This window comes from Pelophylax lessonae, assembly GCF_965119305.1.
Source record: "Pelophylax lessonae genome assembly, chromosome: 4".
In the NCBI taxonomy this organism is placed as follows: domain Eukaryota; kingdom Metazoa; phylum Chordata; class Amphibia; order Anura; family Ranidae; genus Pelophylax; species Pelophylax lessonae.
The window spans coordinates 546,172,212-546,185,392 of NC_138771.1; the positions used below are offsets into that span (position 1 = coordinate 546,172,212).

Consider the following 13,181-nt stretch of genomic DNA (forward strand, 5'->3'; position numbering starts at 1 on the left):
ATCATGAAGAACAAGGAACACACCAGGCAGGTTTGAGATACTGTTGTGGAGAAGTTTAAAGCCGGATTTGGATACAAAAAGATTTCCCAAGCTTTAAACATCCCAAGGAGCACTGTGCAAGCGATAATATTGAAATGGAAGGAGTATCAGACACTGCAGATCTACGAAGACCTGGCCGTCCCTCTAAACTTTCAGCTCATACAAGGAGAAGACTGATCAGAGATGCAGCCAAGAGGCCCATGATCTCTCTGGATGAACTGCAGAGATCTACAGCTGAGGTGGGAGACTCTGTCCATAGGACAACAATCAGTTGTATACTGCACAAATCTGGCCTTTATGGAAGAGTGGCAAGAAGAAAGCCATTTCTTAAAGATATCCATAAAAAAGTGTTGTTTAAAGTTTACCACAAGCCACCTGGGAGACACACCAAACATGTGGAAGAAGGTGCTCTGGTCAGATGAAACCAAAATCAAACTTTTTGGCAACAATGCAAAACGTTATGTAAGGCGTAAAAGCAACACATCTCATCACCCTGAACACACCATCCCCACTGTCAAACATGGTGGTGGCAGCATCATGGTTTGGGACTGCTTTTCTTCAGCAGGGACAGGGAAGATGGTTAAAATTGATGGGAAGATGGATGGAGCCAAATACAGGACCATTCTGGAAGAAAACCTGATTGAGTCTGCAAACGACCTGAGACTGGGATGGAGATTTGTCTTCCAACAAGACAATGATCCAAAACATAAAGCCAATTCTACAATGGAATGGTTCACAAAAAAAACATATCCAGGTGTTAGAATGGCCAAGTCAAAGTCCAGACCTGAATCCAATCGAGAATCTGTGGAAAGAACTGAAAACTGCTGTTCACAAACGCTCTCCATCCAACCTCACTGAGCTCGAGCTGTTTTGCAAGGAGGAATGGACAAAAATTTCAGTCTCTCGATGTGCAAAACTGATAAAGACATACACCAAGCGACTTACAGCTGTAATCGCAGCAAAAGGTGGCGCTACAAAGTATTAACTTAAGGGGGCTGAATAATTTTGCACGCCCGATTTTTCAGTTTTTTATTTGTTAAAAAAGTTTGAAATATCCAATAAATTTCATTCCACTTCATGATTGTGTCCCACTTGTTGATTCTTCACGCAAAAATTACAGTTTTATATCTTTATGTTTGAAGCCTGAAATGTGGCAAAAGGTTGAAAAGTTCAAGGGGCCGAATACTTTCGCAATGCACTGTATATCAATAAACACATTGCTGAATTACCCACTTGACCTTCGGAAGGTTTAACCTCCATCATGACCAGGGCATTGTTTGCTATTCGCCACTGTGCTACTTTATCTGCCAATTGTGCAGTCATGCAACACTGTACACAAATTAAGTTTGTAGCATTTTTTTCACACAAATAGAGCTTTATTTTGATTATATAAGATCACCGATGGGTTTTTTATTATATAAACAAAAAAAGATCGAACATTTTTTTAAAAAAAAACCTATATTTTTTTCTTTCTGTTATAATCCACATATCCAATAAAAAAAAAATTCTTAATTTTTAGGCCAATATGTATTCTGCTACATGTCTTAGATAAAAAAAATCCTAATAAGAGTGGAAGAAGGCTGGAAGGGTGTAGATTTCCTGTGAGCGGTCAGCAGGTTGTTAAAGAATATATTACCCCCAACATTTCTTATTATTGATATGTGCCTGCTGTACCATGTACTTGTATGAAAATGTATCCTGTTCTCTTTGTATTCCTTCCTTTGTGTGAAATACCTGGTGATCCTGTCAGTCCCTCTGTTTTCCTATTAAAAACTGACCACACTAAGCAGGATAGCACAGTGTTGTCAGTTTTCTGGCTGTGCTCTCTTCTAATGATCAGACTTGTGCTAACATCCCCCTCACCCCCCCCCCCCCCCACAGCCATACAATGGGAAGACCAATGTTCTGCTGTGTCTCCTCCCCTAGTTCTCTGAGCTCAATAAGTAGTTGAAAACAGGAGGGTATGTGATAAAACAAGGGGGAAAAAGGTATTTATAATGTTTTTTATATGTATACACAAATGTTTTGCCTTTCATATCAATTTCACATATACTTAAAAAAAAGTAAACCCTTAACCTCCAAAACACATATGTTAAATCTGATAGATTCTGCCTTTCCCACATTTAGGAGATGCTGGCCATAATGAAATCTATCTATGACATGATGGGGAGGTACACTTACCCAATGCTAAGAGAAGATGCACCAATAGAGCATGTGGAAAGATTCTTCCAGGTAAACTTGACATTAAGATATCAGACATCCATTGTTTTGCTTTATATATTAATTATCAGTGTATGAGTATGCTGTACAAAGTCACTGACTGGGACATGCCAGAGCACTAAAGCCATCTCTGTAGGATATTATATGCCAGTTTCAATTTCTGATTACATCCTACTTGCATTATTATCATTATTTGTTGATATAGAGCCAGCATTTGCTGATATTTCAGGCAAGGGTACACAACGCATACAATATTACAACATACAGTAGAGCATGAAGAAAGACGAAAACCACAAGCATTCTGGTTAGGCCTTTACATCTAATGGGAAAATGTTAAATTTACTAAATATATAAAAGATCCTAAAAGAAATAGATGAAGGATCATCTACTTTTGTTAATGGCGAATGTTAAGTGTTTATTAGGCAAGAAAGGATTTTATATGCAGCTGGTATACAGGGCCGTAGATCATTTTTTTTGTTCTGGTGGTGGGAGGGGGGGGGGGGGGGAGGTTCAGCAGCAGGTATTAAGTAAAAGTATTTTTCAGTTTTGCCTTCTTCCAGTTTTTATGAACGTTGCCCAGTGAGGTTGGGCCTGGTACACACTGCTTTTTTTTCGTTCAGCCCTGAATGAAAAAACCTGACAGATCACTGTACCAACACATTAGATTTTAGTACAGTGATCTTACCCGCTGTACTTTTGTGTTCAGACCCAACCAGAACACACCGGTCAGTGCTCTCAGCCACTGGACTGCCTACCACAGGGTAGCAGGTGCAAAGGGGCACCATCTTGTGGAAGGCAGCACACTCCCTAATTTTTTGTTAACCCAGCTTCCCAGGCAAGAGAAGTGGTACTGTGCAGAATCCATACATACAGAACATACCAACCAACTTTTGAATTTGAGAATGAGGGATAGGTAAGGATGGCGCGCCATTGCAAAAAAGTGGGTGTGGCCAAACATGATAATGGGAGGAGCTTAAGGGTCATGGTTAAACAAAACCTGAGCTCCTTTGTACCTAGGGAATATGCTTTGATTACCATGCCACGAGCTGGAATCTCAGGGATACATATAAACCTCAAAAGGATCACTAAGGCACGTGAAAGACAGGAAGAAGGGATCACTATGGTACATGGAAGGCTGGAAGGATCAATATGGTACATGGAAGGCTGGAAGGATCACTATGGTACATGGCAGGCAGAAAGGAAGGATCACTGTGGCACATGGAAGGCAGGAAGGAAGAATCACTGTGGCACATGAAAGGCAGGAAGGAAGAATCACTATGGGACATGGAAGGCAGGAAGGATCACTATGGGACATGGAAGGCAGGAAGGATCACTATGGGACATGGAAGGCAGGAAGGATCACTATGGAACATTGAAGGCAGGAAGGATCACTATGACACATGGAAGGCAGAAAGGAAAGATCACTATGTAAATAGAGGGCAGGCAGGAAGGATCACTATGGCATATGGAAGGCAGGAAGGATCACCATGACACATGGAAGGCAGGAAGGATCACCATGGCATATGGAAGGATCACCATGGCATATGGAAGGCTGGAGACCCAATAAAGCAGTGTTTCTTAAACTTTTTATCAATTAACTCTTGGAAACAAGTTTGAGATCTCCGGGAACCCCTGAAATAATGTTTAGTTCTAAAGCTCATGGAACACGGTTATGATCAGTGAGTTGTTAATATAAAGTGAAAAATAAGAAATTGCAGCGCTAAACCAAAATTGCAAAAAACATGTGACCTTATAAATGAACATATATATATATATATATATATATATATATATATATATATATATATAAAATTAATCATACATATAATCAAATGTGATTGATAGTAATCAAAAGTGTAGCCACTGAAAAAAAAAAGGTTCATAAAGAAAGTCCCAGGTAGTGATTAGACTAAATGTGCATCCAAATTCAGAGGTGATATTGAACCTTTAGGAACGTCATTCATGCTATCTGTTTCTGTATTACATGCCTTAAGTCCATTGGATGCTTGTAAGTGTTTCTTTGGCTTTCATACCATATTAAAGTTTTAGAAGTTTTACACTATGTCGGTTTTGTCTGGCTTCCTCCATGTATGACTGTGAGAGACCTATGGCTTCCATTTGTGACACTGTGGGTACCCTCCTGAATATCCGGGAGTATACAGCAATATCAGCCCGTATAGCCCATATACTATAAAGTATCTTGGGTCCAAACCCTCCGGTGAGCGCAATTGTTTGATCCTTGGTGTGGGGTCCCTTGGCACGGTTCAATATCACCTCTGAATTTGGATGCACATTTAGTCTATTCACTACCTGAGACTTTCTTTATGAACCTTTTTTTTTCAGTGGCTACACTTTTGATTACTTTCAATCACATTTGATTATATGTATGATTCATTTGATATATATATGTTCATTTATTCACATATGGTCACATGTTTTTTGCAATTTTGGTTTAGCGCTGCAATTTCTTATTTTTCACTCTACTTACAACACATGTCTGATGATTTGCTAGCAGCTTTCCTTGTTATAAAATTTTTTTTTTTGTTAGCGCAGTTTCTATATATTTTATTTTAGTTGTTAATATAACAAATATTTTTAGAAATAGCATAAAAAAATTGAATAAACACTAATTTACCTATTTAATGTAAAACATGTGCTTGCATCATTCTGCACAGGAGCTCAATTCTGGGTCAAACCTGAGATATGCCGTGCACAGGGGGCAGGAGGACACAACACGTGTGGGGGGGGGGGGGGGGGCAGGGCAGGAGGACACACTACATGAGGAGCAGCAGGGCACGATGGGGCACATTATGAGGGGGGTACAGTAGGACACATTACATGGGGGCAACAGGGCACATTACATGGGGTGGCAGAAGGGCACATTACAAGGGCTAGCAGGGTACATTATGGGGCACAGCAGAGAACATTACGTGGGACAGGAGAACACATTATGGGGCACAGCAGACTATATTACATCTACAGTATATTACATGAGGTCAGACTAGGTTACATGAGGGCACATTATAGGCACAGCAAAGCACATTAAGGGGGGTAGGGCAGCATGGCACATTACAGAGGGGGCTCAGCAGGGCACATTATGGGGCACATATGAGCACATCATGGAGCACACAGCAGGGCACCCGGCACATCATGGGGCTCACAGCAGGGCACATCATGGGGAACAGGGCACATCATAGGGCACAGGAAACACAACAGGGCACATCATGGGGCACACAGTATGGCATAGGGCATATCATGTGGTACACAGCAGGGCACGGGTCACACAGCAGAGCATGGGGCACACAGTAGGGCACATCGTGGGGTACATAGCAGGGCACAGGACGCATCATGGGGCACACAGCAGGGTACATCATGGAGCACAGGGCACACAGCAGGGCACATGGCACATCATGGGGCACACAACAGGGCACATCATGTGGCCCAGGGCACATCATAGAGCACACAACAGGGCACAGGGAACATCACAGGGCACATAGCAGGACTTGGGGTACACAGCAGGGCACGGGCACACAGCTGAGCTTGGGGCACACAGCTGAGCTTGGGGCACACAGCAAGGCACACAACAGAGCATGGGGCACGCAGCAGGGCATAGGGCACACAGCAAGGCCTGGAGCACACAGCAGGGCACACAGAGCACACATTGGGACATGGGGCACACAGAAGGACATTAAAGGTGCAGTGGGGGTAAACTCCAATGCATACATTTTACCTATAGGATAGCTTATATTAAGGCTTACCTATAGGTACTGCTAAATATCTCCTAAACGTACACCATTTAGGATGCCATAGGCGAACTGCTGGGAGTATCAATACAAAGTTAATGACACCCCCAGATCAGTTCGCATATCGCAGTGCAAACTGTCAATTCGGACAGAAATCAAATCGCATGTGTGAACATCCGATTCTGGTGCGGACAAAAAAAAGGGTCCTGCACAAGTTTGGTCTGAATGCGATGCAAATTCAGCCATACAATCTGTATGGTTGAATTTGCATTGCACAGACATCCCACAGACACCTTTAATGTGCAAACTCTAATACCATCCACTATTGCTTGGATCTAGCACCAAAGCTGCTGTATCCAAAATGCAACATACAGTAAGCACTTAGTAAGTAAAATAAACAATTCTCTACAGCGCTATCGGTCCATGTATACAAATCTATGTGCATACAACTCAAAAATAAATATATATTATAAAGTGCAAAAATAAAGTGTCCATTTATCAAAATTCCCCAAAAAAGTGCAGTAATGCAGATATCTCCAACAAATTCAGGCTCAATGCCCATAATACAGTGTACTTATCATGGAGCCCATAAAAGTGCTCTTGTGTTCGATTGAATACATGTAGACAAATAATGCAGTGCTCCAGTGATCCTCCACCACCAACACAGACCACCCACTATAGGTCAAAAAACGCTTGTTAAACACTATTCACTTTCCACCAGGATCAACATATTTTCTCTCCTCTTGCTGGTGTCATAATCATATAGACTCATGCAACATAAGGAAGAAATAGAGGAAGACATAGTGTGAAACCTTAAAAAAAAACTTTACTTTGCCATAAAACCACTTCCACATTGCCTATTCACATTAAAAAGTGCTAAGCCTTGCACTAAGGTACATTTGCTTGTTTGCTGACATCAAGAGTACTAGGCTACCTCCTCCACATGCTGTGGCCATGAGCGGTCCCTTCCTACTCACCTGTGTACTTCCCGGTGCACTATGTGGAATGCCATCACTTGCTGGCCTACCCCCCAATTCTTACCTCAGCCTGATCACGATCCAGCACTGTACCAGAGAGCAATGATTCTGCTCTCTCTTCCTCCTCACTGGACTCAGTGAGAGCAGCGGGAGCCATTGACTCCTGATGCTGTAAATCAAATCCAGTGACAAGGGAGCGGAAAGCAGAAATCAGCAGCACTGTGTGTGTCAATAGACGCACACAGTGTGGCTTAGGAGCAAGCAGGGCACAAGTACTCAGCCAGCAAGTGACTTGCCAGGGGGGTTCTTGGAAGGCACGAGGAACCAGGAGCACTGGCTGGGGACCCAAAAGAGGAGGATCGTAACTGCTCTGTGCAAATCCATTGAACAGAGCAGGTAAGTATGACATGTTTGTTATTTAAAAAGAAAAAAACCTTTACAATCATTTTAAATTACTGAGTTCAGATGCACAGTCTAGTCCATAAAAACATTTTTTTAATGAGTGTGGTATGAAGGTACTCAACTGGCCTGCACAGAACCCTAACCTTAATCCTATTGTAAGGAAATGGATCATTGATTGCAAGTCTTTCTGTGCAACATCACTACCTGTCACAAAGATTTTGGGCTCAGTGGGCCCCAATTCCCATAGGTACACTCCAAATTTCTTTGGAAAGCCTTCTCAGAAAGGTAGAGACTGTTACAGTCACAAAAGGGGTGCTTCAATATAATACCTATAGTTTTAGAATGTGATGGCCAGGTGTCCACAAACGTTTTTCCATTAGGCATATCTGAACAGGGCTACACTGGTCTACAGTCTAGTAATTACCTCATACCTCTAATTACCTCTGGGAGGAGTTGGGTGTTTGAAAATAAAATGTCTATAGCTTTGCTCCAAATGACACACAATCTCTTTTCTAACCCATACATAATGTGTCATTTTATCTCCTAATCACCAATTTTACAGAAGATGGATCGAAACCATGATGGAGTTGTGACTATTGATGAATTTCTGGAGACTTGCCAGAAGGTAATGTTTTGGCCTTGCTTGTCTACATTATTTCACTTCTCTGGGCACTAAACATGATAATAGTAAACATACACATTGGATTAACAAGCAATATCTTAAAGCAACAAAGTTCGTCTTTCAATGATCTGGCAGTGGTGAACCCAAAGATTAATGGTTGCTATGGGTTACTGCACTTTGCAGGGCCAGATTTACCATTAGAAACAGTAGACCTGTCCTCCATACAATTTCCCTGCACAGATTACATGTAAAGCCATGGCCACCTGCAATTACCGTAAGTATTTTTTGTTTCTAACTGGGGTTCGGTGAGAAGTCCCTGGGGGTTCTGGCTTAGTGGTCTTACTATGCAAGATATCGCTACTAAGTATTGCTGGGTTTATTAAAATCAGCCCAACGATATGCTTTAAGTTCCAGTGCTGCAGGCTAATGCCTCGTACACACGTAACGATTATCGGCCGACCGATCGTCCGACTTTTGTCCAGAGTTGTGTTTTGTTGGTTGGAATGTGCCTAGACTGCACACAAATTTTCTCGGCCAACAAAAATCTACTTCAGAAGTGATGTCATGTGCTGGTTAACTTTCCATGTGTTTTTTCTTCTCTGAGCATGCCCAGTCTTGCTCATCAGATTTTTGTCTGCCGAAATCTGTACTGACTGACGGAAAATCGGCCGTTGTGTTGACGGCCAACAAAAATTTTATAGCCTGCACACCAAATTTTATTCGGCCGAAAAGTCGGAGTCGGTTGTCGAAAGCATCATACTAACAAGCCGAAAATCGGCCGATCGGACGTTGGCCGAAAATTCCCGGCCAATAATCGATGCGTGTGTACGGGGCTTAAGAACGCCACCATTCGGAGCCTGCAATGCAGGACAAAAGGAAAGGCCAATGTAAGTACTACTGTGGTACAGGGGCTACATTATCATTATTCAAAAAGATTTTTAGAAAAGGCATGAGAGTTATGGAAAAGAGAGATAAAGGCATTTGGAGCTATATAACAAATAACAATGTGTATTAGGTTGGGATTTAAGTCTTCAAGCAGTTGCAGATTATGACAAGGGTGGTCCAGGAAGTTGGCAAGGGCCCATGGTTCCTAGGTGGCCTCTAGATGCTTGACAGTCTAGTAAACTTATTTTTCTGCTATTTAACTGTAGCCATTCACCCTACTTCATCTTATGCTCCAGACAATATTTTTCTTTTATTTATCAGTATATCTAAAACTCACTGATCACACTAATGTATAATAAGTTGTGAAAATGAAAATAAGCGAAAATCTTTTTAGGGATTCACAGAGATCACAACATTTCTTCAAGGTTTCCTCAATGGTGGAAAGGTTCATTTAGATACATTTTAAAAAATTTGAACGAGATCGTATTTTCTTTTTTACGTATAGGATGTCAACCTGTTCCAAATATCAGGAAGCGGGCTACAAATTGTTGACCAGGTGGTATTACACCCCGGCCAGGTTACGCAGAATATTCCCTTCTTGTTCTGATCTCTGCTGGAGATGTGGGGAGGAGGTGGGCTCTCTTCTCCACGTTTTCTGGTCCTGCAACCGCTTACAGCCCTTTTGGGCTGAGGTCCTGCGCATTGCCCAAAAGTTCACGGACCATGCTCTTACTTTGGACCCTGCTCTCATCCTCCTTCACCACAACAGTTTCCCACGAGTGTCCTACAGGAATTCCATCTTGCCGTTTCTCTTTACGGCGGCCAAAAGCTGTATCCCTCTTCTCTGGAAGCAGTCGCAGCCTCCCACGGTGGCTATGTGGCTGCGGAAAGTGGCAAGTATCAATGAGATGGAAGATCTTGTGGCTACCGAACGGGGCACGAGGGAGAAGTTCCTCAAAAGATGGTACTACTGGCATGAATTCAGCTTTTCCGCAGAATATAAGGACTTGGTGGTCTAGCTTGATATCTGCGGACTGGGTGGTCATCTCTCTCCTTATCCTTCCCTCCCCCTAGCCCCCCCCCTTCTCTTTCCCCTTTTTTTTTTTTCTCTCTTTACTACTTCCCCCTCTACTGTCCCTGCCTTCCTCTCTCTCACCCTGTGGGTTTGTCCCACCTTCTCAGTAAAAAGAAATGGGAGAGGCGGGAGCATAGGATCTGCTACACTTTTTCTTTTACTTGTCGGTCTCTTCTTGCGGGCATTCATACATGGGTCCTCCCTATTAGGCTGCGGGGGGTTGGGTCTGCTGGGGTGGTTACTCCCCGCTTCCGTATCCCGGCCATATAGTGGATGCCGGTGGGGGGGACCTCTCTGGGGGCCTGGCCTCCTGTGGTGCCTTGATGTGACGTCTTCTTCAACTGCCCTCATGTTCTGACGTTGTATATTATGTGATTGCTAGCACTCTTTCCAAACTGAGTTATGTCTAGAACTGTGTGTATGATCCTGTATTCTTGTTCTTGACTCAATTGTATGCCTTTTCCTCTCCTATTAAACATTGAATTTATAAAAAAAAGAAATTTGAACGAAAATCTGGCAATAAAGTATACCTTTCTTTCTGCAGGATGAAAACATCATGAAGTCAATGCAACTGTTTGAAAATGTGATCTAGGTGGGGATGTGAGACTCCACCCATGCCAGCACTAGAAAGGACCCATCCAATGGCGTATGCCCACACTTGGATCACAGACACCCCACTTCTTGTGTCACGAACAGTTAATGGATGGAGTAATCTCTCCCAGGGAACACATGGTCCCTCTTACTGCCTGCCTGTTTGCACTGATCCCTTCCTTCTCCTCACAGTAACAAACTCACCTTTTTAGGGACTGTTTTATATTATTAGAGGATAAAAAGCACATGTATCTCTGCAAGAGCTGGGATTCTTAAATCAGGGATTTTTACAGGAAGCCGCTCTTGCCTAAACTCAATGAGGAGACACGACACACACCCATATTAACTGAAAACATACAATCTTTTGTTAGACAAACACGAATTTTACGCAACAATCTACGTTCTGGGCTTCCTGAAGACCTGCCAAATCCCCCATCCTGACCCTACATGTATAAGCTACAGAAGGAAACATGGTGAGCTCTTGCCTGGCCGGAGGATGGGGGGTCATCTTCACACCAACTACACTCTGGCACTGGAAGAGTTAAGGTCATCCTTTCTGTTTTGTTGGAGCATTTTGTTTTTTTTTTAAGAATTTCCAACAAATGTAATAAGCCAATCCTGACAGTTTTATTTTATGCATGCCCTCAACAAGACCCCATCCAAGCAATATTTCACTTTGCTGTTCTGTCAGACTTGTTTGCTGCTGTTGAAATGATTTGCTATTTTTGACCCATATGGTAAAAAAATAAAATGTATGGTTCACATCAGTAGAATGAATGGAAGATTAACACATTGAAGTTGTGCCTGAGGTGACAGCATTATTAACAGCTATGCAACAAGGTTACATGGATTGATCTGGCTGGATTTACCATTGCACTTGAAGCGTACATGTCATGTGCAAACTCTATTTACTTTGTGCCCCTCTGAAACTCTGATACTTTAACTGCTTGTCGACCAGCCGCTGTAGTTTTACTGCGGCAGGTCGGCTCTCTCCTGTAAAACGACGTATCTGTACGTTGCTTTGCGGGACCACTAGCGGGGGCGCACATGCCCATCACCCACAGGGGGGGGGCAATCAGCGGGCCCGGCAGCTGCGATTGCTGCCGGGCATCTGTGATCGCTCCCTGTGGAGACAGAACGGCGGTCTGCCATTGTAAACACGGCAGACCGCTGTTCTGTCAGTTATGAACACAGGGATCCTGTGTTCCTCTCAGGTCTCTGTGTTCATGCAGCAAGCCCATCCCCCCTACAGTTAGAAAGCACCCCCCTAGGGACACATTTAACCCTTTGATCGCCCCTGGTGTTAGCCCCTTCCCTGCCAGTGTCATTAGTACAGTAACTGTGCATATTTTTAGCATTGATTTCTGTGATAATGTCACTGGTCCCCCCAAAAGTGTCAAAAATGTCAGTTCGGTGTCTGATCTGTCTGCCGCAATGTCGCAGTCCCGCTTAAAATTGCTAATCGCCGCCATTACTAGTAAAAAAAAAAAAAAAAAATTACATAAACCTTTCCCCTAGTTTGTAGACGCTATAGCTTTTGCGCAAACCAATCAATGTACACTTATTGCGATTTTTTTTACCAAAAATATGTAGCAGAATACAAATTGGCCTAAAATGATGAAAAAAATTGATTTTTACATTTTTTTTATTGGGAAAGTTATATAGCAAAAAGTAAATAATATTGTTTTTTTTTTTTTTCAGAATTGTTGCTCTTTTTTTGTTTATAGCGCAAAAAAATTAAATCACAGAGGTGATCAGATACCGCCAAAAGAAAGTTCTATTTGTGGGAAAAATAGGACATCAATTTTTGCACGACCACGCAATTGTCAGTTAAAGTAATGCAGTGCCGTAACAAAAGGTCGTTAAGGGGGTAAATCCTTCCGGTCCAGAAGTGGTTAAATATGACAAAAGTCATCGCCCTATCCAACCAGAGTGCTTCAGTTAAGATACCCTCATTGGAAAGGGGAAAGATGATGGGCTGGGACCTAGGGTTAGAGCCCTAGAAATAAATGCATCTTTTAGTGTTGATTTAAAGCCAAACTTACTTTCTAGTTTAAATGGTTAACTGGCTAAACAATACTGAAACTCAATGACAAAAAATTAAATATATTGCAGCTTACCAGTCCTTATGTACTTTTTCACCTGGTGATCCCGCCAGGCAGTAACACAGTTCTTCACATTTCAGGGGAGAAATGTAAGTATTTTACCAGACAGGCTGCAGGGGTGAAGGGTCTACTGACCAGAGAGAAAAAGACTCAATGGTCAACAACTTTACTTTATTTCTCATTTTGTTTTTATCAGTTTTAAAGTGATTGTAAACTTTTGTGCTTTTTAAAAAAATAATAAACATATTATACTTACCTGCTCTGTGCAATAGTTTTGCACAGAGCAGCCCCAATCCTTCTCTTCTGGTGGTCCTCCATTGGTGCTCCTGGCTCTACCTCTTCTGCGAGTACCCCCAGAGGAAGCCACTTCCTATGGTTGCATTCATGCAGGCTTGATCTTGAGCTGTGCTGCCTGTGTCTATAGACACAGACAGTGTGGCTCAGCCCCCACTCCCTAGTCACAGGATTTGATTGACAGCCATGGGAGCCAATGGCTCCTGCTACTATCAACCTGCCCTGTGA

General features: G+C 42.6%; 1 protein-coding gene across 2 annotated transcripts in view; it reads left to right on the forward strand.

Moving 5' to 3' along the window:
* Positions 1-11,319, forward strand: part of KCNIP3 (potassium voltage-gated channel interacting protein 3) — a 240,430-nt gene extending 229,111 nt beyond the window's left edge. For both annotated transcript variants that reach the window (XM_082253157.1, XM_082253158.1), the window contains 3 exons: positions 2,167-2,271; positions 7,944-8,006; positions 10,508-11,319. In XM_082253157.1, coding sequence (XP_082109283.1) covers positions 2,167-2,271; positions 7,944-8,006; positions 10,508-10,555 — 216 coding nt within the window. In that variant the 3' untranslated portion in view covers positions 10,556-11,319. The remainder of the gene's footprint in view (positions 1-2,166; positions 2,272-7,943; positions 8,007-10,507) is intronic.
* The last annotated feature ends 1,862 nt before the right edge of the window (positions 11,320-13,181 follow it).